Source organism: Dendrobates tinctorius, unplaced genomic scaffold, assembly GCF_039654945.1.
Source record: "Dendrobates tinctorius isolate UK_male_01 unplaced genomic scaffold, ASM3965494v1 ptg000235l, whole genome shotgun sequence".
NCBI classification, from domain to species: Eukaryota; Metazoa; Chordata; class Amphibia; order Anura; family Dendrobatidae; genus Dendrobates; species Dendrobates tinctorius.
This window is the reverse complement of record NW_027361902.1, coordinates 1,146,171-1,169,568: the sequence shown is the minus strand read 5'-3', so window position 1 is coordinate 1,169,568 and position 23,398 is coordinate 1,146,171. Positions and strand designations below refer to the sequence as shown.

At 51.3% G+C, this 23,398-nt stretch overlaps 1 protein-coding gene across 3 annotated transcripts in view; it reads right to left on the bottom strand.

The window, feature by feature from the left end:
- SLC39A4 (solute carrier family 39 member 4) overlaps positions 1–23,398 on the bottom strand; it is a 138,125-nt gene that overhangs the window by 23,438 nt on the left and 91,289 nt on the right. For 2 of the 3 annotated variants that reach the window (XM_073556536.1, XM_073556538.1), the window contains 2 exons: positions 17,898–18,070; positions 15,354–15,506 (listed from right to left, as the gene is read on the bottom strand). In XM_073556536.1, coding sequence (XP_073412637.1) covers positions 15,354–15,506; positions 17,898–18,070 — 326 coding nt within the window. The remainder of the gene's footprint in view (positions 1–15,353; positions 15,507–17,897; positions 18,071–23,398) is intronic. The other variant, XM_073556537.1, reaches the window with a different exon arrangement.

The following is a 23,398-nucleotide window of genomic DNA, read 5'->3' as shown; positions in this document are numbered from 1 at the left end:
CGTGTACACATGCCAACTGAGTACACCAGCTAGTTACACGTGTACACATGCCACCTGAGTACACCAGCTAGTTACACGAGTACACATGCCACCTGAGTACACCAGCCAGTTACACGAGTACACATGCCACCTGAGTACACCGGCCAGTTACACGTGTACACATGCCACCTGAGTACACCGGCCAGTTACACGTGTAAGCATGCCACCTGAGTACACCGGCCAGTTACACGTGTACACATTTCACCTGAGTACACCAGCCAGTTACACGTGTACACATTTCACCTGAGTACACCAGCCAGTTACACGACTACACATTTCACCTGAGTACACCAGCCAGTTACACGTGTACACATGCCACCTGAGTACACCAGCTAGTTACACGTGTACACATGCCACCTGAGTACACCAGCTAGTTACACGAGTACACATGCCACCTGAGTACACCAGCTAGTTACACGAGTACACATGCCACCTGAGTACACCAGCTAGTTACACGTGTAAGCATGCCACCTGAGTACACCAGCTGGTTACACGTGTACACATTTCACCTGAGTACACCAGCTAGTTACACGAGTACACATGCCACCTTAGTACACCAGCCAGTTACACGAGTACACATGCCACCTCAGTACACCAGCTAGTTACACGTGTACACATGCCACCTGAGTACACCAGCTAGTTACACGAGTACACATGCCACCTGAGTACACCAGCTAGTTACACAAGTACAGATGCCACCTGAGTTCACCAGCCTGTTACACGATTACACATTTTACCTGAGTACACCGGCCAGTTACACAATTACACATTTCACCTGAGCACACGGCCAGTTACACGTGTACACATGCCACCTGAGTACACCAGCCTGTTACACGATTACACATTTCACCTGAGTACACCAGCCAGTTACACGATTACACATTTCACCTGAGTACACCGGCCAGTTACACGTGTACACATTTGACCTGAGTACACCAGCCAGTTACAAGTGTACACATGCCACCTGAGTACACCGGCCAGTTACACGTGTACACATTTCACCTGAGTACACTGGACACTTACACATGTACATATTTAACCTGAGTACACCAGCCAGTTACACGTGTACACATGCCACCTGAGTACACCGGCCAGTTACACGAGTACACATGCCACCTGAGTACACCAGCCAGTTATACGTGTACACATTTCACCTGAGTACACCGGCCAGTTACACTTGTACACATGCCACCTGAGTACACCAACCTGTTACACGTGTACACATGCCACCTGAGTACACCAGCCTGTTACACGTGTACACATGCCACCTGAGTACACCAGCCTGTTACATGTGTACACATTTCACCTGAGTACACCGGCCTGTTACACGTATACACATGCCACCTGAGTACACCAGCCAGTTACACGTGTACACATTTCACCTGAGTACACCGGCCAGTTACACGTGTACACATTTCACCTGAGTACACCGGCCAGTTACACGTGTACACATGCCACCTGAGTACACCAACCTGTTACACGTGTACACATGCCACCTGAGTACACCAGCCAGTTACATGTGTACACATTTCACCTGAGTACACCGGCCAGTTACACGTGTACACATGCCACCTGAGTACACCAACCTGTTACACGTGTACACATGCCACCTGAGTACACCAGCCTGTTACACGTGTACACATGCCACCTGAGTACACCAGCCTGTTACATGTGTACACATTTCACCTGAGTACACCGGCCAGTTACACGTGTACACATTTCACCTGAGTACACCGGCCAGTTACACGTGTGCACATGAGTACACCAGCCAGTTACACATGTACACATGACACCTGAGTACACCGGCCAGTTACACGATTACACATTTCACCTGAGTACACCGGACACTTACACATGTACATATTTAACCTGAGTACACCAGCCAGTTACACATGTACACATGCCACCTCAGTACACCAGTCAGTTACACGTGTACACATGCCACCTGAATACACCGGCCAGTTACACGTGTACACATGCCACCTGTGTACACCAGCCTGTTACCCGTGTACACATGCCACCTGAGTACACAGGCCAGTTACACGTGTACACATGCCACCTGAGTGCACCAGACAGTTATACGTGTACACATTTCACCTAAGTACACCAGCCTGTTACACGATTACACATTTCACCTGAGTACACCGGCCAGTTACACATGTACATATTTAACCTAAGTACACCAGCCAGTTACATGTGTACACATTTCACCTGAGTACACCAGCCAGTTACAGATGTACATATTTAACCTGAGTACACCAGCCAGTTACACGTGTACACATTTCACCTGAGTACACCAGCCAGTTACACGTGTACACATTTCACCTGAGTACACCAGCCAGTTACACGTGTACACATTTCACCTGAGTACACCAGCCAGTTACACGTGTACACATTTCACCTGAGTACACCAGCCAGTTACACTTGTACGCATTTCACCTGAGTACACCAGCCAGTTACACATGTACGCATTTCACCTGAGTACACCAGCCAGTTACACGTGTACACATTTCACCTGAATACACCAGCCAGTTACACATGTACATATTTAACCTGAGTACACCAGCCAGTTACACGTGTACACATTTCACCTGAGTACACCAGCCAGTTACACGTGTACACATGCCACCTGAGTACACCGGCCAGTTACACGTTGTGAGAATCATGTGGGAATAGTGGATGAAGGCAGATATATCTTGCCCAGATACCTTTCCTATGTGGCCTAGTCTGGTCAGTGTTGTGAGTTCATTTTCCCCTTCACCATTGAGGTCTGATGAACCCCCTCTTCTGGTGAAGGAAGGTAGTGAGGCTGATTACCAAGCACCTGGGCAGGATGATGACTGGGTGACGGGAATTACTGACTGGATATAAGGCAGCCGACACTCTTCTGCCTTGCTGGTGATCTCTCTGAGGAATACTAGGAGACCAGTCTGATTCCTGCTCCTCAAAAGCTAAGTTTTCTGCTCTACTTTTTGCATTTGTATTTTGGTTTTGTTTTGCATTGTTTTACTTGATTTCTGCCATTCTCTGCTGGGGTGAGCTGAATTCCTTTTTGCTCTGTCTTCAGAAAATACCTGAGTACTGATATAGTCTTTTTGAAGCCTAGCGTCTTCAGGGCTTTTTTCCCTATCAGCTGTTGGCTCTTGACTTGATAGGGTTTTGGCGGATAACAGACAGCAGCTTTTCTATCCTGTCCTATCTAGTTAGCTTGGGCCCCATCATTTGCTCAGCCTATTTTTCTATCTGTGTGAGTGTTTTTTCTTCTTGCTTCACCATCATTATATGTTGGGGATTCTCATGTGGAACATGTTGGGACTGTGTTCCGGATCTTGAGGGAGAATTCCCTGTATGTCAAAGGATCCAAATGCCTTTTTGGGGTACAGAGGATTTCTTTTTTGGGATTTATTTTGTCTCCGTCAACTATTGAAATGGACCCGGCCAAGGTACAGGCCATTTATGATTGGGTTCAGCCCACTTCTTTGAAGGCCCTCCAGAAGTTTTTGGGTTTTGCTAATTTTTATTGGAAATTTATAGCAAAATTTTCTAGAATTGCCAAGCCATTGACTGATCTGACTAAGAAGGGTGCTGATGTGTTGAATTGGTCTCCGGAGGCTGTTTCTTCCTTTCAGGAGCTGAAGCGAAGATTCACTTCTGCCCCGGTTTTGCGGCAACCTGATGTCTCACTCCCGTTCCAGGTAGAGGTGGACGCTTCTGAGATTGGTGCAGGAGCTGTTTTGTCCCTAAAGGATCCTGTAACATCTAAAATGAATCCCTGTGCTTTCTTTTCCCGAAGGTTCTCTCCATCTGAACGTAACTATTATGTGGGGAATCGGGAACTGTTAGCCATGAAATGGGCATTTGAGGAGTGGAGACATTGGTTGGAGGGAGCTAAACATCAAGTCGTGGTCCTCACTGACCACAAGAATTTGATTTACCTGGAGTCGGCCAAACGCTTGAACCCTAGACAGGCTAGGTGGGCCTTGTTTTTTACATGTTTTAATTTTGTGGTCTCTTTTCTTCCTGGCACTAAGAATGTCAAGGCTGACGCTCTCTCTAGGAGCTTCTTTGCGGATTCTCCTGTGGTGACCAAGCCTGCTACCATCTTAGGCGAAAGGGTAGTTCTTTCTGCCATCTCGCCCGATTTGAGACGTGCTCCAGGAGTTCCAGGAGGACAAACCTGAGCGTTGTCCCAGTGGAAAGTTGTATGTTCCTGACCAGTGGAAGAAGAGAGTGATGTCTAAAGTTCATTGCTCTGCATTGGCTGGTCATCCAGGTATTTTTGGTACTAGAGATCTGGTGAGTCGGTCTTTTTGGTGGCCCACCTTGTCTCGTGATGTTAGGAATTTTGTGCAGTCCTGTGGGACTTGTTCCCGGTCTAAACCTTGTTCTCGCTCTAGTGGGCTGTTGATGCCTTTGCCGGTTCCCGGGAGGCCATGGACCCATATTTCAATGGATTTCATCTCTGATATGCCTGTATCTCAGAGAATGACTGTTATTTGGGTGATTTGTGATAGGTTCTCTAAGATGGTTCATCTTGTACCACTCCCTAAGTTGCCATCTTCCTCTGAGTTGGTGCCCCTGTTTTTGCAACAGGTGGTTCGCTTGCACGGGATTCCTGAGAACATTGTATCTGACAGAGGAGTTCAGTTTGTGCCTAGATTTTGGAGGACTTTCTGTTCCAAGCTGGGAATTCAGTTGTCCTTCTCCTCTGCTTTTCACCCTCAGACCAATGGGCAGACGGAGAGAACAAACCAGACCTTGGAGTCGTATTTGAGATGTTTTATTTCCACTGATCAGGATGATTGGGTTTCATTTTTTCCCTTGGCCGAATTTGCTTTAAATAACAGAGCTAGTTCTGCCACTTTGATGTCACCTTTTTTTTGTAACTTTGGGTTTCATCCTCGATTTTCTTCAGGGCAGGTGGAGCCTTCTGCCTGCCCAGGTGTTGACACTGTGGTGGAGAGAATGCACCAGATCTGGGACCAAGTGGTGGATAAGTTATCTCTCTCCCAGGAAAAGGCCCAGCGGTTTTCCAACCGACATAGGACCATTGGTCCCCAGTTTAAGGTTGGTGATATGGTTTGGTTGTCATCAAAGAATATCGCTATGAAGGTGGCTTCTCCTAAGTTTAAGCCTAGATTTATTTGACCTTACAAGATTTTGGAGATTATTAATCCGGTCTCTTTTCGTTTGGCTCTTCCTGTTACATTTAAAATCCATAATGTGTTTCATAAGTCCTTGTTGAAGAGGTTTGTTGAACCAGTAGTTCCTGGGGTGGCACCTCCGGACCCTGTATTGGTTGAAGGTAACATGGAATATGAGGTAGAGAAGATACTGGATTCCCGTCTGGCTAGACGGAGACTCCAGTATTTGGTTAAGTGGAAGGGTTATGGGCAGGAGGATAATTCCTGGGTCTCTGCCTCTGATATTCATGCCAAAAGATTGGTGCGTGCCTTTCATCGGGCTCACCCTGATCGCCCTGGTGGCGTGGATGAGGGTTCGGTGACCCCTCCTCAAGGGGGAGGTACTGTTGTGAGTTCATTTTCCCCTTCACCATTGAGGTCTGATGACCCCCCTCTTCTGCTGAAGGAAGGTAGTGAGGCTGATTACCAAGCACCTGGGCAGGATGATGATGACTGGGTGGCGGGAATTACTGACTGGATATAAGGCAGCCGACGCCCTTCTGCCTTGCTGGTGATTTCTCTGAGGGATTCTAGGAGACCAGTCTGATTCCTGCTCCTCAAAACCTTTGTTTTCTGCTCTACTTTTTGCATTTTTGTTTTGGTTTTGTTTTGCATTGTTTTCCTTGATTTCTGCCATTCCCTGCTGGGGTGAGCTGAATTCCTTTTTGCTCTGTCTTCAGAAAATACCTGAGTACTGATATAGTCTTTTTGAAGCCTAGCGTCTTCAGGGCTTTTTTTCCTATCAGCTGTTGGCTCTTGTTTTGATAGGGTTTTGGCAGATCACAGACAGCAGCTTTTATATCCTGTCCTATCTAGTTAGCTTGGGCCCCATCATTTGCTCAGCCTATCTTTCTATCTGTGTGAGTGTTTTTTCATCTTGCTTCACCGTCATTATATGTTGGTGGCTGCCTATTGCTTTGGGGTCTTCTCTGGGGAAGTTTAGATTTCCCTTTCTGTCTTTAGGCTATGTAGTTCTCCGGCTGTGATCGAGGGGTCTAGGGCACCGTAGGAACCCCCCACGGCTACTGCTAGTTGTTGTTGATAGGTTCAGGGGTCTGCAATCCGATAGCTGCCAACTTCTCTGGTTTTCTGGACTTAGCTAGTATTTCTGTTTTTGCCTCCTACGGTGACTCATTCATAACAGGTCAGTATCGCACCTGGTTACTAATGAATAATGGGAGGCGGATATAAAAGGATGCCAGGTGGTTGTGTGAGTGTCTCAGCCTGGGAACACAGAGAGCCTGTCTGTGTGAGAGACACACGTGAGTGAAAGCAGTGCCCACTGCAACTGTGGTTTGGCTGGATGGGAGAAGCCCGCCAGTTGGTAGTTAGGTTGTACCTTGTTTAGTTAGTGCCGGACAGGCGAGGATTTGTTTTATGTTTTATTTCCTTTATGCATTGCTTTCACCTATAATAAACTTGACCCAGTGTCAGTTATACCCGGACCCCGGCTGTGTGCCTGTGTACCATGCTGAGCGCACGTGACCTTTGACCCCAGCAAAGGCGATCCCGGAGTGTTTTATCACGTTGTGGTGGAGAATGTGGGCATCACGTTGGAAGCATGAGCATGGAGGACGTGGTGAAAGTGCTGGTACAGTCCACCGCCGTCCAGCAAGAAGCTAATCGGGTGATGATGGCCCAGCTGAAGGAGTTGGTGGACATGGCAGTTACCGATCGTTCGCTTCTCCAGCAGGTGGCGCAGCGCTTGGCAAGCTTACCTGAGGTTAACCTGGAAGCCGAGTCGAGAGTGATTCACGTGAGTCGGTACTGGCAGAAGATGACGACCGAAGATGACGTCGAGGCGTGCCTGACCACGTTTGAATTGACGGCGGTGCGAGAAAAATGGCCGAAGGCACGATGGGCCGGCCTGATTGCCCCGTTTCTTTCCGGTGAAGCCCAAAAGGCGTATTATGACTTAGAACCTGAAGCCACGCAGGACTTTGACAAACTGAAAGCCGAGATCTTGGCCCGGCTGGGAGTGACGACCACTGTCCGTGCACAGAGAGTGCATCAATGGACTTATCAGCCGGATAAACCACCGCAGTCACAGATGTTCGACCTGATCCACGTGACGAAGAAGTGGCTACAACCCGAGGTGCTGACAGCGCCAGAGATAATCCAGAGAGTCGTCATGGACAAGCACCTGAGAGCTCTACCGCCAGCCCTGAGGAAGTGGGTAAGCCATGGAAATCCTACGACGGCAGATCAACTGGTGGATCTGGTTGAACGTTACTCCGTGGCGGAAGGACTCCGAGACAACGCTACCCCACCTCGTTCTTCATCATCTCCACGTGGAACCGGTAAGACTGTTCCAGGGAGTAGTGTTGTGAGTTCATTTTCCCCTCCGTCACTGAGGCCTGGTGAACTCCCTATTCTAGTGAAGGAAGGTAGTGAGCCTGATTATCAGGCACCTGGGACTAATGAAGACGATTGGCTGAGTGGAGTCACTGACTGGATTTAAGGCAGCCTACTCCCTTTCTGCCCTGCGGGTGATTTCTCTGTGGACTCTTGGACACCAGTCTGATTCCTGCTCTCCTAAAGCTAAGTTTTCTGTTTTGCCTTTTTGCATCTAAGATTTGTTTTTGTTTTTCTTGCTTTTGGATTCTGCCATTCCCTGCTGGAGTGTGCAGTGTTCCTTGAGCTCTGTCTTCTGAAAGTACCTGAGTGCTGATTTAGTTTTTGAAGCTTAGTTGCTTCAGGGCCATTTTTTTATCAGCTTATTGGCTTTTGTCTCTGATAGGGTTTTGGCAGATTGCAGACAGCAGCCTTCCTATCCGTTCCTATCTAGGTAGTTTGTGGGCCCCGTCTTTGCTCAGCCTGTCTTTCTGTCTGTGTAAGTGTTTTCATCTTGCTTCACCGTCATTATATGTGGGGGGCTGCCTATTGCTTTGGGGTCTGCTCTGGGGCAGTTAGATTTCCCCTTTCCTTCTTTAGGCCTATGTATCTCTCCGGCTGTGATCGAGGGGTCTAGGTCATCGTAGGAACCCCCCACGGCTACTGCTAGTTGTGTTGATAGGTTCAGGGGTCTGCAATCTGATAGTTGCCAACTTCTCTGGTTTTCAGGACTTAGCTAGCATTTCTGTTTTTGCCTCCTACGGTGACTCAATCATAACAGAGTAGGGGAGAAGGAAAAATCCCTAAGACAGTGGGGGAGGAAAACGGGACTGCCCGCACTGCGAGGCCGAGAGTAACGAACTATGGTCTAAGCAAGGGGCACGTTAGGTGTTTCCGCTGCCAAGAGATGGGACACATTGTTGCGAACTGTCCGCTCACTACTGAACCCATGCAGTGCGACGTCACAGACTCTAAAAACTGCATGTCTATGGTTGCACGGGTAGTGAGTGTGAATGCTGGTCAAAAGGATGTGGAAAAACACTTGTGCGATTTAACTGTTGATGGAAAAAATGTGGTGGCATTGTTAGACTCGGGAAGTGTGGTGACTCTGGTGAAGGCCAGTCTGGTGTCAGCCCCGACTGGACCATCAGACAAATTTTCTGTAACGTGTGTGCATGGAGACTACCTGTTCGTACCTCACCACGGTCATATGCATTACTACTTCCTATGGGTCTGTGCAACATAAAGTGGGACTCGTCCCGGCGTTATTGCATGATGTTATCCTGGGCCGGGATTTTCCCCACTTCTGGCAATTGTGGGAGAATCAGTTGATACCACAGGGTAATAGTTTACATGATTCTTCTCCCAGGGCGCGTGTGGGTCCCGAACCCCTGGAAGAGGTCTCCCCGGAAGACTCGGGGAAAGAGTCTGCTGGAAATGACCTGCAGTTCCCGTTTTCAGTCATGGCGGGTGATACGGAGGAGACCAGGGAAGAGGAGGAGGCCGACAGCCGTCCACCTCCCAGTTTGCCGGATTTAGAAGTTCAGAAAGATGACTTCCAAAGTGAGCAAATAAAGGATCCTACCCTTTCTCAGGCTAGGACAAATGTAAAAGTGATAAATGGGGTACCCGTAGAACCTGGCTCTAGGCTGGCATATCCTTACATGGTTCTGGAGAATGATTTACTCTATCAGATAGAGAAAAAGGGGGAAGATACGGTGCAACTATTAGTCGTGCCAAAACCCTACCGGCGGCAGGTCCTGGACCTGGCCCACGGACATGTGATGGGAGGTCACCTGGGAGTCCAGAAAACCACCGAAAGGATATTACACTGTTTTGTTTGGCCAGGCATGCATCACGATATTCGAGTATATTGTGAGTCTTGTCCTGACTGCCAAGCCTCTGCACCTAAGCCCCGGATCTGTAGCCCTTTGGTACCCCTACCTATTATTGAAGTCCCGTTTGAGAGGATTGGGATGGATTTAGTTGGGCCCCTTCCACGGTCTGCACGTGGACACCAACATATCCTGGTCATCTTGGATTATGCCACTCATTACCCGGAGGCCATCCCTTTGCGTAACACGGCCACCAAGACGATTGCCAAGGAACTGGTGCATGTGTTTAGTCGGGTCGGTATACCAAAACAGATACTCACCGACCAGGGGACTCCCTTTATGTCCAGGGTAATGAAGGAGCTCTGCCGATTGTTACAAATCGAACCGTTACGCACATCCGTGTATCACCCTCAAACAGACGGGTTGGTCGAACGGTTCAATAAAACTCTGAAGCAGATGCTGAGAAAGGTGATAAACAAGGATGGGAAGAACTGGGACTATTTACTTCCGTATTTGCTTTTTGCCATCAGGGAAGTACCCCAGTCTTCCACGGGATTCTCGCCTTTCGAGTTATTGTACGCCCGACGTCCTCGCGGACTGTTAGACGTCGCCAAAGAAACCTGGGAGGGTCAGGTCACTCCGTTTAAAACGGTGATAGATCACGTCACACAAATGCAGAACCGTATTGCGGCTGTTATGCCTATCGTCAAAGAACATATGATGCAGGCTCAGGGAGCCCAAAAAAGAATCTATGATAGGGGCGCCAAGATCCGTACGTTTGCACCCAGAGATAGGGTGTTGATCCTGGTCCCCATGGTGGACAGTAAGTTCCTGGCAAAGTGGCAGGGCCCCTTTGAGATTAAGGAAAGAGTTGGTGAAGTAAACTACAAAGTATGCCAGGCAGGTAAACGGAAACTTGAACAGATTTATCATGTAAATCTGATAAAACCCTGGAAGGATCGGTCTGCCTTGTCAGCGGAGCTGGCCCGTCCTGTCTGCTCGCATACCGTACCGGAGGTACGGGTTGCAGAGACTCTCTCGGAGCGGCAAAAGACTGAGGTCAGGCAGTTTCTACTTCACAACCAAAAGTTTTTCTCAGAAAAACCCGGGCAGACTACGCTAATGAAACATGACATCGTAACGGAACCTGGTGTCACAGTTCACGTAAAGCCCTACCGAATCCCGGAAGCGTGCCGTGAAGCCGTTTCCCGAGAAGTGAAGGCAATGTTAGAGTTAGGAGTCATTGAGGAATCGCACAGTGCTTGGTCCAGCCCGATTGTGCTAATTCCTAAACCGGACGGCACCATCCGGTTCTGCAATGACTTCAGGAAACTGAATGCGGTGTCAAAGTTTGATGCCTACCCTATGCCCCGGGTCGACGAGTTAATAGATCGGTTAGGAAAAGCCCGGTTTATTACGACCCTAGATCTAACAAAGGGGTATTGGCAGATCCCTCTGGCGGAGGCTGCCAGAGAAAAGATGGCATTTGCTACGCCGGAAGGTTTATTTCAGTATGTGTATATGCCGTTTGGACTGCACTGGGCACCGGCGACCTTCCAGAGACTGATGGATTGAGTCTTGAGGCCACATAGGCAGTACGCTTCGGCTTATTTGGATGACATTGTCATTTACAGCTTGGACTGGGAGACTCATCTCCAGAAAGTGCAAGCTGTGATTGACGACCTGTGGGAGGCAGGTCTAACCGCGAACCCCAAGAAATGTCACATCGGGCTAGAAGAAGCCCGGTCTTTGGGGTATGTAATTGGGAGGGGTGTTGTTAAACCCCAGCTCGATAAGATTCAGGCGGTTCAGGACTGGCCACAACCTGTCAACAAGAAGCAGGTGCAAGCCTTCCTGGGGATCGCCGGCTATTATCGCCGGTTCATACCCAATTTTGTAGCCATCGCTACCCCCCTGACGGATCTTACAAAAGGGAAAGACTCCGTCATGATTAAATGGAGTTTAGCGGCTGAAGAAGCCTTCCTTAGCCTAAAACGGGCACTTTGCTCTCAACCCGTACTGGTGACTCCGGACTTCTGCAGAGAGTTTGTGGTACAAACGGATGCCTCTGATACCGGTATCGGGGCCGTACTGCCACATGTGAGGGACGGAGTGGAACACCCAGTCCTCTATCTCAGCAGGAAGCTGAATAAACACGAGCAAAGGTATGCAGTCGTAGAAAAAGAGTGCCTCGCCATTAAGTGGGCTCTAGAGGCCCTCAAATATTACCTGGTGGGCCGAAAGTTCAGGCTGATCACTGACCATGCCCCTCTCAAGTTGATGCACTTGAACAAGGAGCGGAATAGCCGGGTGACCCGGTGGTTCCTTGCCCTGCAGGCCTACACTTTTACGGTGGAGCACCGCCCAGGGGTACAGATGGGGAATGCAGATGCCCTGTCCCGAGTGCACTGTTTGGCGGGTGTCATTGCTCGACCAGAGTGGTCTGAGCAGAAGGGGGGGATATGTGAGAATCATGTGGGAATAGTGGATGAGGGCAGGTATATCTCGCCCAGATACCTTTCCTATGTGGCCTAGTCTGGTCAGTATCGCACCTGGTTACTAATGAATAATGGGAGGTGGATATAAAAGGATGCCAGGTGGTTGTGTGAGTGTCTCAGCCTGGGAACACAGAGAGCCTGTCTGTGTGAGAGACACACGTGGGTGGAAGCAGTGCCCACTGCAACTGTGGTTTGGCTGGACGGGAGAAGCCCGCCAGTTGGTAGTTAGGTTGTCCATTGTTTAGTTAGTGCCGGACAGGCAAGGATTTGTTTTATGTTTTATTTCCTTTATGCATTGCTTTCACCATTAATAAACCTGACCCAGTGTCAGTTATACCCGAATCCCAGCTCTGCGCCTGAGTTTCATGGTGAATGCACGTGACCTTTGACCCCAGCAAAGGCGATCCCGGAGTGTTTTATCACAAAGTGTACACATTTCACCTGAGTACACCAGCCAGTTACAGATGTACACATGCCACCTGAGTACACCAGCCAGTTACACGTGTACACATTTCACCTGAGTACACCAGCCAGTTACACGTGTACACATTTCACCTGAGTACACCAGCCAGTTACAGATGTACACATGCCACCTGAGTACACCAGCCAGTTACACGTGTACACATTTCACCTGAGTACACCAGCCAGTTACACTTGTACACATTTCACCTGAGTACACCAGCCAGTTACACTTGTACACATTTCACCTGAGTACACCAGCCAGTTACACTTGTACACATTTCACCTGAGTACACCAGCCAGTTACACGTGTACACATTTCACCTGAGTACACCAGCCAGTTACACTTGTACACATTTCACCTGAGTACACCAGCCAGTTACACGTGTACACATTTCACCTGAGTACACCAGCCAGTTACACGTGTACACATTTCACCTGAGTACACCAGCCAGTTACACGTGTACACATTTCACCTGAGTACACCAGCCAGTTACAGATGTACACATTTCACCTGAGTACACCAGCCAGTTACACGTGTACACATTTCACCTGAGTACACCAGCCAGTTACACTTGTACACATTTCACCTGACTACACCAGCCAGTTACACTTGTACACATTTCACCTGACTACACCAGCCAGTTACACGTGTACACATTTCACCTGAGTACACCAGCCAGTTACACGTGTACACATTTCACCTGAGTACACTAGCCAGTTACACGTGTACACATGCCACCTGAGTACACCAGCCAGTTACACGTGTACACATGCCACCTGAGTACACCAGCCAGTTACATGTGTACACATTTCACCTGAGTACACCAGCCAGTTACACGTGTACACATTTCACCTGAGTACACCAGCCAGTTACAGATGTACACATGCCACCTGAGTACACCAGCCAGTTACACGTGTACACATTTCACCTGAGTACACCAGCCAGTTACACTTGTACACATTTCACCTGAGTACACCAGCCAGTTACACTTGTACACATTTCACCTGAGTACACCAGCCAGTTACACTTGTACACATTTCACCTGAGTACACCAGCCAGTTACACGTGTACACATTTCACCTGAGTACACCAGCCAGTTACACTTGTACACATTTCACCTGAGTACACCAGCCAGTTACACGTGTACACATTTCACCTGAGTACACCAGCCAGTTACACGTGTACACATTTCACCTGAGTACACCAGCCAGTTACACGTGTACACATTTCACCTGAGTACACCAGCCAGTTACAGATGTACACATTTCACCTGAGTACACCAGCCAGTTACACGTGTACACATTTCACCTGAGTACACCAGCCAGTTACACTTGTACACATTTCACCTGACTACACCAGCCAGTTACACTTGTACACATTTCACCTGACTACACCAGCCAGTTACACGTGTACACATTTCACCTGAGTACACCAGCCAGTTACACGTGTACACATTTCACCTGAGTACACTAGCCAGTTACACGTGTACACATGCCACCTGAGTACACCAGCCAGTTACACGTGTACACATGCCACCTGAGTACACCAGCCAGTTACATGTGTACACATTTCACCTGAGTACACCAGCCAGTTACACGTGTACACATTTCACCTGAGTACACCAGCCAGTTACAGATGTACACATGCCCCCTGAGTACACCAGCCAGTTACACGTGTACACATTTCACCTGAGTACACCAGCCAGTTACACTTGTACACATTTCACCTGAGTACACCAGCCAGTTACACTTGTACACATTTCACCTGAGTACACCAGCCAGTTACACTTGTACACATTTCACCTGAGTACACCAGCCAGTTACACGTGTACACATTTCACCTGAGTACACCAGCCAGTTACACTTGTACACATTTCACCTGAGTACACCAGCCAGTTACACGTGTACACATTTCACCTGAGTACACCAGCCAGTTACACGTGTACACATTTCACCTGAGTACACCAGCCAGTTACACGTGTACACATTTCACCTGAGTACACCAGCCAGTTACAGATGTACACATTTCACCTGAGTACACCAGCCAGTTACACGTGTACACATTTCACCTGAGTACACCAGCCAGTTACACTTGTACACATTTCACCTGACTACACCAGCCAGTTACACTTGTACACATTTCACCTGACTACACCAGCCAGTTACACGTGTACACATTTCACCTGAGTACACCAGCCAGTTACACGTGTACACATTTCACCTGAGTACACTAGCCAGTTACACGTGTACACATGCCACCTGAGTACACCAGCCAGTTACACGTGTACACATGCCACCTGAGTACACCAGCCAGTTACATGTGTACATACTGCTGTTGCCCGGGCTGTCAATATTGGCTTTAAACTGCCAAGTATCTCCTTGTCTGGCTTGTCGTGTCTACTGTGCTGTTCCTGCTACAACACACACCTGTAGTCCAGGGAAGGACTTCAAATGAATAAAAGGTCTCCATGACTGCAAATGTCTACAGTCAAGAGAAAGTTTCCAGTCTAGTTAAAGTATCCATTCCACTAAAGGTCTCACATTTAGAAAAGTTCTCCAGTACAATGAAGGTCCCCTGTCTAGAGAAGGTCTACAGTACATTTAAAGTCTTCAGACCAGCAAAGGTCCTCTGTCCATTGATGGTCTGCTGTTCAGCAGGGATCTCTTATCTCGTAAAGGTCAACTGTTGAGTGAAGACCTCCTGTCCAGTCAAGGTCAATTATGCAAGTGAAGGTCTGCTGTCCAGTGAAGGTCTACAGTCCAGGTCAATTGTCTAATGAAGGAATCCAGTAGAGTGAAGTTATCTTTGTTAGTGCAGGTCTCCAGTCCATAGAATGTCGAATTCCATTGAATGTCTCCAGTTTCTTCTACTTGTGCCATGGTTTATTGTAATAACATGATACATGAGTGGTTGTCCATACTGTGTCTGAACCCTGAGGACCTTCTGCAGGTCAGAGATTGCTCCCACCATTATGTTCCCAATTTACAATCTTTTTATTCACCTCATGTTTTATCAGTAGCCCAAAGATCTTCTCCAGGAGGAAGAAAGCATAAAGACCACCCAAAACAGCCAGAAGTTTCCATATATGAGTGCGATCTTCTTCCTGACTGTGAGCGTGGCCATCTGTTTCGCTGTGTGAGTGGAGGCCCAAGAACTGTTGAGAAAGCAGAACATGGACACTGTCAAGAACAGGATGAGTAAAAGAATAAAGATCCCCTCAGCCTCACTGTGCAAAGTATATGGGTCGCCCTCCCAGGGCCGTGGGGTACTCGGTACCGGGCCGGTATCAGCGGGATGTGTCACAGCAGCGGGGACCCGGTCCGTGGCCCTGGGCGCCCAAGTACTGGGGGAATGTAAGGGTTTGAATGAATAGTTCGTGACGCCACCTGTGGTGTTCGGCAAGTGAGATGTTAGGCCGACACTGAATGCAGATCCTCTGGGGCTGGTGGTGTGTTGCAGCCAAGATGGTGAAGCTCCCAACAGGTGGAGCTGTAGCCCCAGGGCAGTGTAGATGTGGGGGAAGAGGAGAGGCACAAGCGGTGTAGAAGCTGGTACCCAGATGTAGCGAGGCTGGATGCGTTGGCGCAAGAATGAATGGAGGACACCAGGGCTTGCAGTTCCAAAGCTTTACTCACAGTCTGTAGTACACACAGGTGCCTGCCTCCGTGCCGTGTCCTCCGGGTCAGGGACTCAGTCAACCTCCAGGCAAGATGGAATGCTTCCTTCCAACGCTCCGCCAACATGTGCCTTTCTGAACGTCTCCTCTATAGCACCTTTAAGGGTGAAGTACTCCCAGTACTGAGTTACACTGGAGTGCCTCCTGACAGATGTTCCCAAGAACTCTACTTGTACAGCAGACAGCTGTAGCCTGCTTCGGGAACTCCCTACTCCTGAGTCCAAATATCCAAGTTGCTGTTGTGCCCCCAAGTCTTAGATGGGAGTAGTGCATTTACAGCCCACTACTCCACCGGTGTCTGCTGTAGGACCATTATTGTCCATACAACCTCTGGGACCGGGCCCCAACCTTGCGCTTAGAACTTCTAGGCAGGGTTCTTCCTCTAACCCACGTCCTCTCTGTTGCCTTTTACTCCTTCGTTCCATTCTAATCTCTCTCTCTTATGGAAGATCAGGTTTCAGTTCAATGTCTTTCTCCTTCTTTCCTTTCCCGTTCCAGCAGACCCGGGTCACTGAGATCTGCTGCAGCACCTCCTTCCTCCATCCCTCTCTCAGGGATCTTCTTCCCTCACTCCTCTCTGAGTGGCTTCCTCTCCCAGACTGACCTCGAACTGACTGAAATTCTGAACCTTCCCACTCTTTTATGTATTCTAAACTCCACCCATCTCCCAGCACGTTTCGTGTTCAGAGCAGGGAACCACAAAAGGTGCTCTACTACTCTCTAAGCAAGGAGCCGCAATGTGACTTTGCTGAACTACTCTGTTGTGTGGGGTGAGAGTGTTGGAGCGTGGTCAGGAGCCTCCAACTTACCTGGATGGTGGGGCACCACACCTCAGGAGGAGGTGCAGTACCTCTGTGGCGACTGAGCCTCAGGGGCGCCACATATAAGTACAGCCAGCAGGGGGCGGTATAATCAGTGCAGTGTATCAGTACAGCTAGCAGGGGGGCGGTGTTATGAACAGGTCACTGAGGAGGATGGCAGGACTAGCCTAGGCCACCAGGAAACCAGAAAGTTTGGTATCTTAGCGGATTGCAGACCCCTAATCCTAACAACACAACTAACAGTAGCCGTGGAGCGTACCTACAATGCCCTAGATGCCTCGACACAGCCGGAGAACTAACTAGGCCTAAAGCCCCGGAGCAGACCCCAAAGGAATAGAAAGTCCCCAAACAAAAATTGTCGATGAGACAAGATGAGACACAAACACAGGCAGAAAATAGACTGAGCAAATGATGGGGCCCACACTGACAGGACAGGAAAGGAAAGACACTGTCTGCAATCACGCAAAAACCTTAAAAAATCCAACAAGTCTCACGACCTCGCCCCCACTATATCAGCATTCTGGTGAAACTGGCAGCAAAGCAAAAGAGACCAACATAACAAGGGACTGAACAAACTGTCACAAGCTGTAACATATGGAGCGGGGTCCAGCACTGCCCCTGCAGGGAGCACGCTGAACCCTCACAGCAAAGCAGAAAGAGGCAAAACCAGATCAGATGCAAAGGATTAGCAAATGAACAACTTAACTGAAAAATGCAGGATCAGGCAGGAGACAGCAGATCACAGAATGCACAGGGAGAAACTAATCACCAGCAGCCACTGAAGGAAGCCTGCTCACTTTAATACTCCAGTCAGTAACCCCAGATTTCCAATCATCATCATCAGGTGGCAGACCTCTGTCAATCCGGCCAGCTCCACTACCCACAGTAACCACCAGAGGGAGCCCCGACTCAGAAGTAAGAGAATTCACAACAGGACGGTATAATCAGTGCAGTGTATCAGTACAGCCAGCAGGGGTCAGTATAATCAGTGCAGTGCATTAGTACAGCCAGCAGAGGGCGCTACAGTCCAGTAATAATGGTCTCTTACCTGCGGGATCAGGTGCAGTATCGCGTCCCCGGTGAGTGATCCGACTGCCAGACTGACAAAGAACTGGATGATGTACTGGTAGGCCGCCGTGCATGCTGAGCACAGCAGGACCACGATGCCGAACAGCGCACACAGGCAGACGATCAGCGTGGCGATACTGGCATAGATGTATTCTGTGGAGTACAGAGGGCAACAGGTCAGCATTCAGACAACATGAGAACCACGCAGCGCAGATTTCCAGCTGTGATAAAAGCTCAGTACAAGAGATCCCGCACCGCTGGCAGATGGTTGCAGACAGGGAGTCCTGTGACTGAAGAGATCACGCACCGCCGGCAGATGGCTGCAGACCGGGCGTCCTGTGACTGAAGAGATCCCGCACCGTCAGTAGATGGCTGCAGACCGGGCATCCTGTGACTGAAGAGATCCCGCACCGTCAGTAGATGGCTGCAGACTGGGCGTCCTGTGACTGAAGAGATCCCGCACTGCTGGCAGATGGCTGCAGACTGGGCGATCTGTGACTGAAGAGATCCCGCACCGCTGGCAGATGGCTGCAGACCGGGCATCCTGTGACTGAAGAGATCCCGCACCGCTGGTAGATGGCTGCAGACAGGGAGTCCTGTGACTGAAGAGATCCCGCACCGCTGGCAGATGGCTGCAGACTGGGCGATCTGTGACTGAAGAGATCCCGCACCGCTGGCAGATGGCTGCAGACCGGGCATCCTGTGACTGAAGAGATCCCGCACTGCTGGCAGATGGCTGCAGACTGGGCGATCTGTGACTGAAGAGATCCCGCACCGCTGGCAGATGGCTGCAGACCGGGCGATCTGTGACTGAAGAGATCCCGCACCGCTGGCAGATGGCTGCAGACCGGGCATCCTGTGACTGAAGAGATCCCGCACTGCTGGCAGATGGCTGCAGACTGGGCGATCTGTGACTGAAGAGATCCCGCACCGCTGGCAGATGGCTGCAGACCGGGCATCCTGTGACTGAAGAGATCCCGCACCGCTGGTAGATGGCTGCAGACTGGGCGTCCTGTGACTGAAGAGATCCCGCACTGCTGGCAGATGGCTGCAGACTGGGCGATCTGTGACTGAAGAGATCCCGCACCGCTGGCAGATGGCTGCAGACCGGGCATCCTGTGACTGAAGAGATCCCGCACCGCTGGTAGATGGCTGCAGACTGGGCGTCCTGTGACTGAAGAGATCCAGCACTGCTGGCAGATGGCTGCAGACTGGGCGTTCTGTGACTGAAGAGATCCCGCACCGCCGGCAGATGGCTGCAGACCGGGCATCCTGTGACTGAAGAGATCCCGCACCGCTGGTAGATGGCTGCAGACAGGGAGTCCTGTGACTGAAGAGATCCCGCACCACCGGCAGATGGCTGCAGACCGGGTGTCCTGTGACTGAAGAGATCCCGCACCGTCAGTAGATGGCTGCAGACCGGGCATCCTGTGACTGAAGAGATCCCGCACCGTCAGTAGATGGCTGCAGACCGGGCATCCTGTGACTGAAGAGATCCCGCACCGCTGGCAGATGGCTGCAGACCGGGCATCCTGTGACTGAAGAGATCCCGCACCGCCGGCAGATGCCTGCAGAACGGGCATCCTGTGACTGAAGAGATCCCGCACCGCCGGAAGATGGCTGCAGACCGGGCGTCCTGTGACTGAAGAGATCCCGCACCATCAGTAGATGGCTGCAGACCGGGCGTCCTGTGACTGAAGAGATCCCACACTGCTGGCAGATGGCTGCAGACCGGGCGTCCTGTGACTGAAGAGATCCCGCACCGCCGGCAGATGGCTGAAGAGCGGGCGTCCTGTGACTGAAGAGATCCCGCACCGCTGGCAGATGGCTGCAGACCGGGCATCCTGTGACTGAAGAGATCCCGCACCGCTGGTAGATGGCTGCAGACTGGGCGTCCTGTGACTGAAGAGATCCCGCACTGCTGGCAGATGGCTGCAGACTGGGCGATCTGTGACTGAAGAGATCCCGCACCGCTGGCAGATGGCTGCAGACCGGGCATCCTGTGACTGAAGAGATCCCGCACCGCTGGTAGATGGCTGCAGACTGGGCGTCCTGTGACTGAAGAGATCCAGCACTGCTGGCAGATGGCTGCAGACTGGGCGTTCTGTGACTGAAGAGATCCCGCACCGCCGGCAGATGGCTGCAGACCGGGCATCCTGTGACTGAAGAGATCCCGCACCGCTGGTAGATGGCTGCAGACAGGGAGTCCTGTGACTGAAGAGATCCCGCACCACCGGCAGATGGCTGCAGACCGGGTGTCCTGTGACTGAAGAGATCCCGCACCGTCAGTAGATGGCTGCAGACCGGGCATCCTGTGACTGAAGAGATCCCGCACCGTCAGTAGATGGCTGCAGACTGGGCATCCTGTGACTGAAGAGATCCCGCACCGCTGGCAGATGGCTGCAGACCGGGCATCCTGTGACTGAAGAGATCCCGCACCGCCGGCAGATGCCTGCAGACCGGGCATCCTGTGACTGAAGAGATCCCGCACCGCCGGAAGATGGCTGCAGACCGGGCGTCCTGTGACTGAAGAGATCCCGCACCATCAGTAGATGGCTGCAGACCGGGCGTCCTGTGACTGAAGAGATCCCACACTGCTGGCAGATGGCTGCAGACCGGGCGTCCTGTGACTGAAGAGATCCCGCACTGCCGGCAGATGGCTGAAGAGCGGGCGTCCTGTGACTGAAGAGATCCCGCACCGCCGGCAGATGGCTGCAGAGCGGGCGTCCTGTGACTGAAGAGATCCCGCACCGCCGGCAGATGGCTGCAGACTGGGCGTCCTGTGACTGAAGAGATCCCGCACCGCCGGCAGATGGCTGAAGAGCGGGCGTCCTGTGACTGAAGAGATCCCGCACCGCCGGCAGATGGCTGCAGAGCGGGCGTCCTGTGACAGAAGAGATCCCGCACCGCCGGCAGATGGCTGCAGAGCGGGCGTCCTGTGACTGAAGAGAACCCGCACCGCTGGCAGATGACTGCAGTCTGGGTGTATGAAGGTGACGGAGGACCTCAGTGCTCCCTCTCTCCTTCCCGTGTGGCCCCCGTGGACTTTATGTAAATATGTTACTATGCACTACTGTTGTATTGCACTGCTTTATGTCCATATTGTGTATTGTGGAGAGTTCCCCTTTAATTGCCTCTGTATTGAACTAGGTTAGGGACAGTTAAGAGTTCAGATGTGGGCTGGGCCAGCAGTAGAAAAGGCGGCAGGGAGCGTTTCGTGAAGAAGGGAGATGCTCAGCAACAACCGGGACATTGCCAGACCCCAGGAGGGGACAGAATCTGCTGCCCTGGACTCATGGGTAGTGAGGTGGGCACAAGAACTGTGCGAGTGCCCCGCCGAAGGGACTCTAAGCGTCCACATTCCGGCGAGTGAATTTTCACTTCCTTTGCTTGTGAATTGTGGCTGACGCTGAGACGGCAGTGAATAAGAATAGGGGAAGAGCAGGACGTTTCTACCCTAGTTTCTTCAACTACATTTTCTACCTCGTTTATCTTACAAAAATAAAAGTTTTCCCTGTTGAATTTCAACTGTGACCCTGTGGGAGGAACACAAATATGCAAATAAAGTCCGTGGAGCCTCATTTAAGAGTCTCAAACACAGGACTAGCCAGATCTTCCTCCAGGGAAGGACCCAGCCAAGGAGTGGCTCCTTTCGGAAACCACCATTACCACCATATTAAGTGGCCCTTTAAGTCAATATCCAGCTCTTTACGAGTTTACAGATATGACAAGGGAAATACCAAGGCCAGGTATCCATCCACAGACAGCTGTTTTGGGGTGTTGCCCCTCATCAGTGTGGAGTAGGATTCTGGCTAGGTGGGAGCAATGCCTAGTAGACCAACATCCCTGGAGGAAGATCTGGCTACTCCCGTGTTTGAGACTCTTAAATGAGGCTCCACTGACTTTATTTGCATATTTGTATTTCCCAGGGAGCATTGCACCTAGGATTTCACTGATTGAGCGCCTTTGCCGGCTGCCACAGTGTTTTCTTTGACTGGTCTCCCTGAGGTCAGTGATTGTTTCCTGTGGGAGGAACGGCCCCCGTCGAGTGTCCGGGCCGGAACCAAGGGAGCCGTCATCTAGGTTCCGGGGGAAACTTCCCGGGGACAGAGTTTGGGGACGGACCGTTGTGACAGACAGATGGGCTGGGGGAGGAGCCAGTATAAAAGGGGTGGGGAGCGCCTGTCACAATGAGTCAGCAGACCAGGACAGAGGCAGCAGGAGACCGTGGGAGCGACTGAAAGCTAGAGCAACTTACCAGTGCCAGGGAAGATGTTCACTTGCCGCCTCGCTCCAGCCCGCGGCCACCGCTGCCCCAGCTCAGCCCGCGGCCGCTGCCTCCTCACCTCAGCCCGCGGCTGCGGCCTGCCCACGGCCACTGCCGCCTCGCTCCAGCCCGCGGCTGCGGCCTCTTCCCCGCCACCCGCCCTGCTCTCACCAGTGGCCACGGCAAGTCCAGTGCCGTCGGCGGCCACCACTGTCTCGCTCCGGTCCGCGGCAAGGGCCGAGCCTCTGCTCACCGGGGAGTCCCCGTCGCAGAGGCTAGCTGCACAGGTGGCCTGTCACCCGCCACCCCGCTTTGCTGCTGCTTGCCCCCGTCCAGGGGCTGCGGCCTGCTCGTCCAAGGACTCCTCCGGGGCCGGAGGTACCCCAGCGCCACAGGAGCGGCAGAAAACTCAAAGACTACGCCAACTCTTCAGCAGCTGGGCCCAGCGGCTGCTGCGCCGAAGAACCACCATCCAGAACGCCGAGGGACGTCAGGACGGCTAAGTTGACTATATAGTTAAGGACCCGTAGTCGGCCATACCGCGGCCCTATAGTGTCCGTCTCTCGCCGGACGTAGTCGTGTTCTCCACTGTTTGTGTGAATTGTATTGAGCCCCTGTGAGGGCAACCCTTGTTACCCCTTTTGTTTGAACAGGCTGAGATTGAGGAAAGTCCCCTCTAGGCCTATAAACGTTATTATAAAAACACCCAAACCGACTTGCGACTCGTCACTGCATCCTGCGTACCTGCAAGTACCACACTTGGCGTAGTCGGCAGGATGCATTCTCCGAGCGCAGACGGTGGTGCGCCTGATCAGAGTGGGGCCAAGGGTGCTGATGATGATGGGGGGCCCCCGCTCCAGCATCTCCCTGGGGGCTATGCTAAGTAACTTGCCCTGGTTTTCTGGCTCAGATACGCTGTTGTGGAGCTGGACAGAGCGTATGCGGGGCCTTTTCCGCATGCACCCCATGACCCCTGATTTAGAGGCTGAGGTGGCCCTTATGGCGCTAGATGGGGAAGCCCGGAAGTGATGTTGAGACCCGAGGGACACCGCAACACCTTCGCCAGGGTCTTGCAGATCCTGGAGGAGACCCACGGGGATCCAACAGACGTGGGGGAGTTGAGAACCCGGTTGTTCAGTCGGATGCAGGGGAAGACCATCACCCAGTATATGAACTCCCTCTAGGAGCTATACACTGCCATAGAGAAGAAAGGA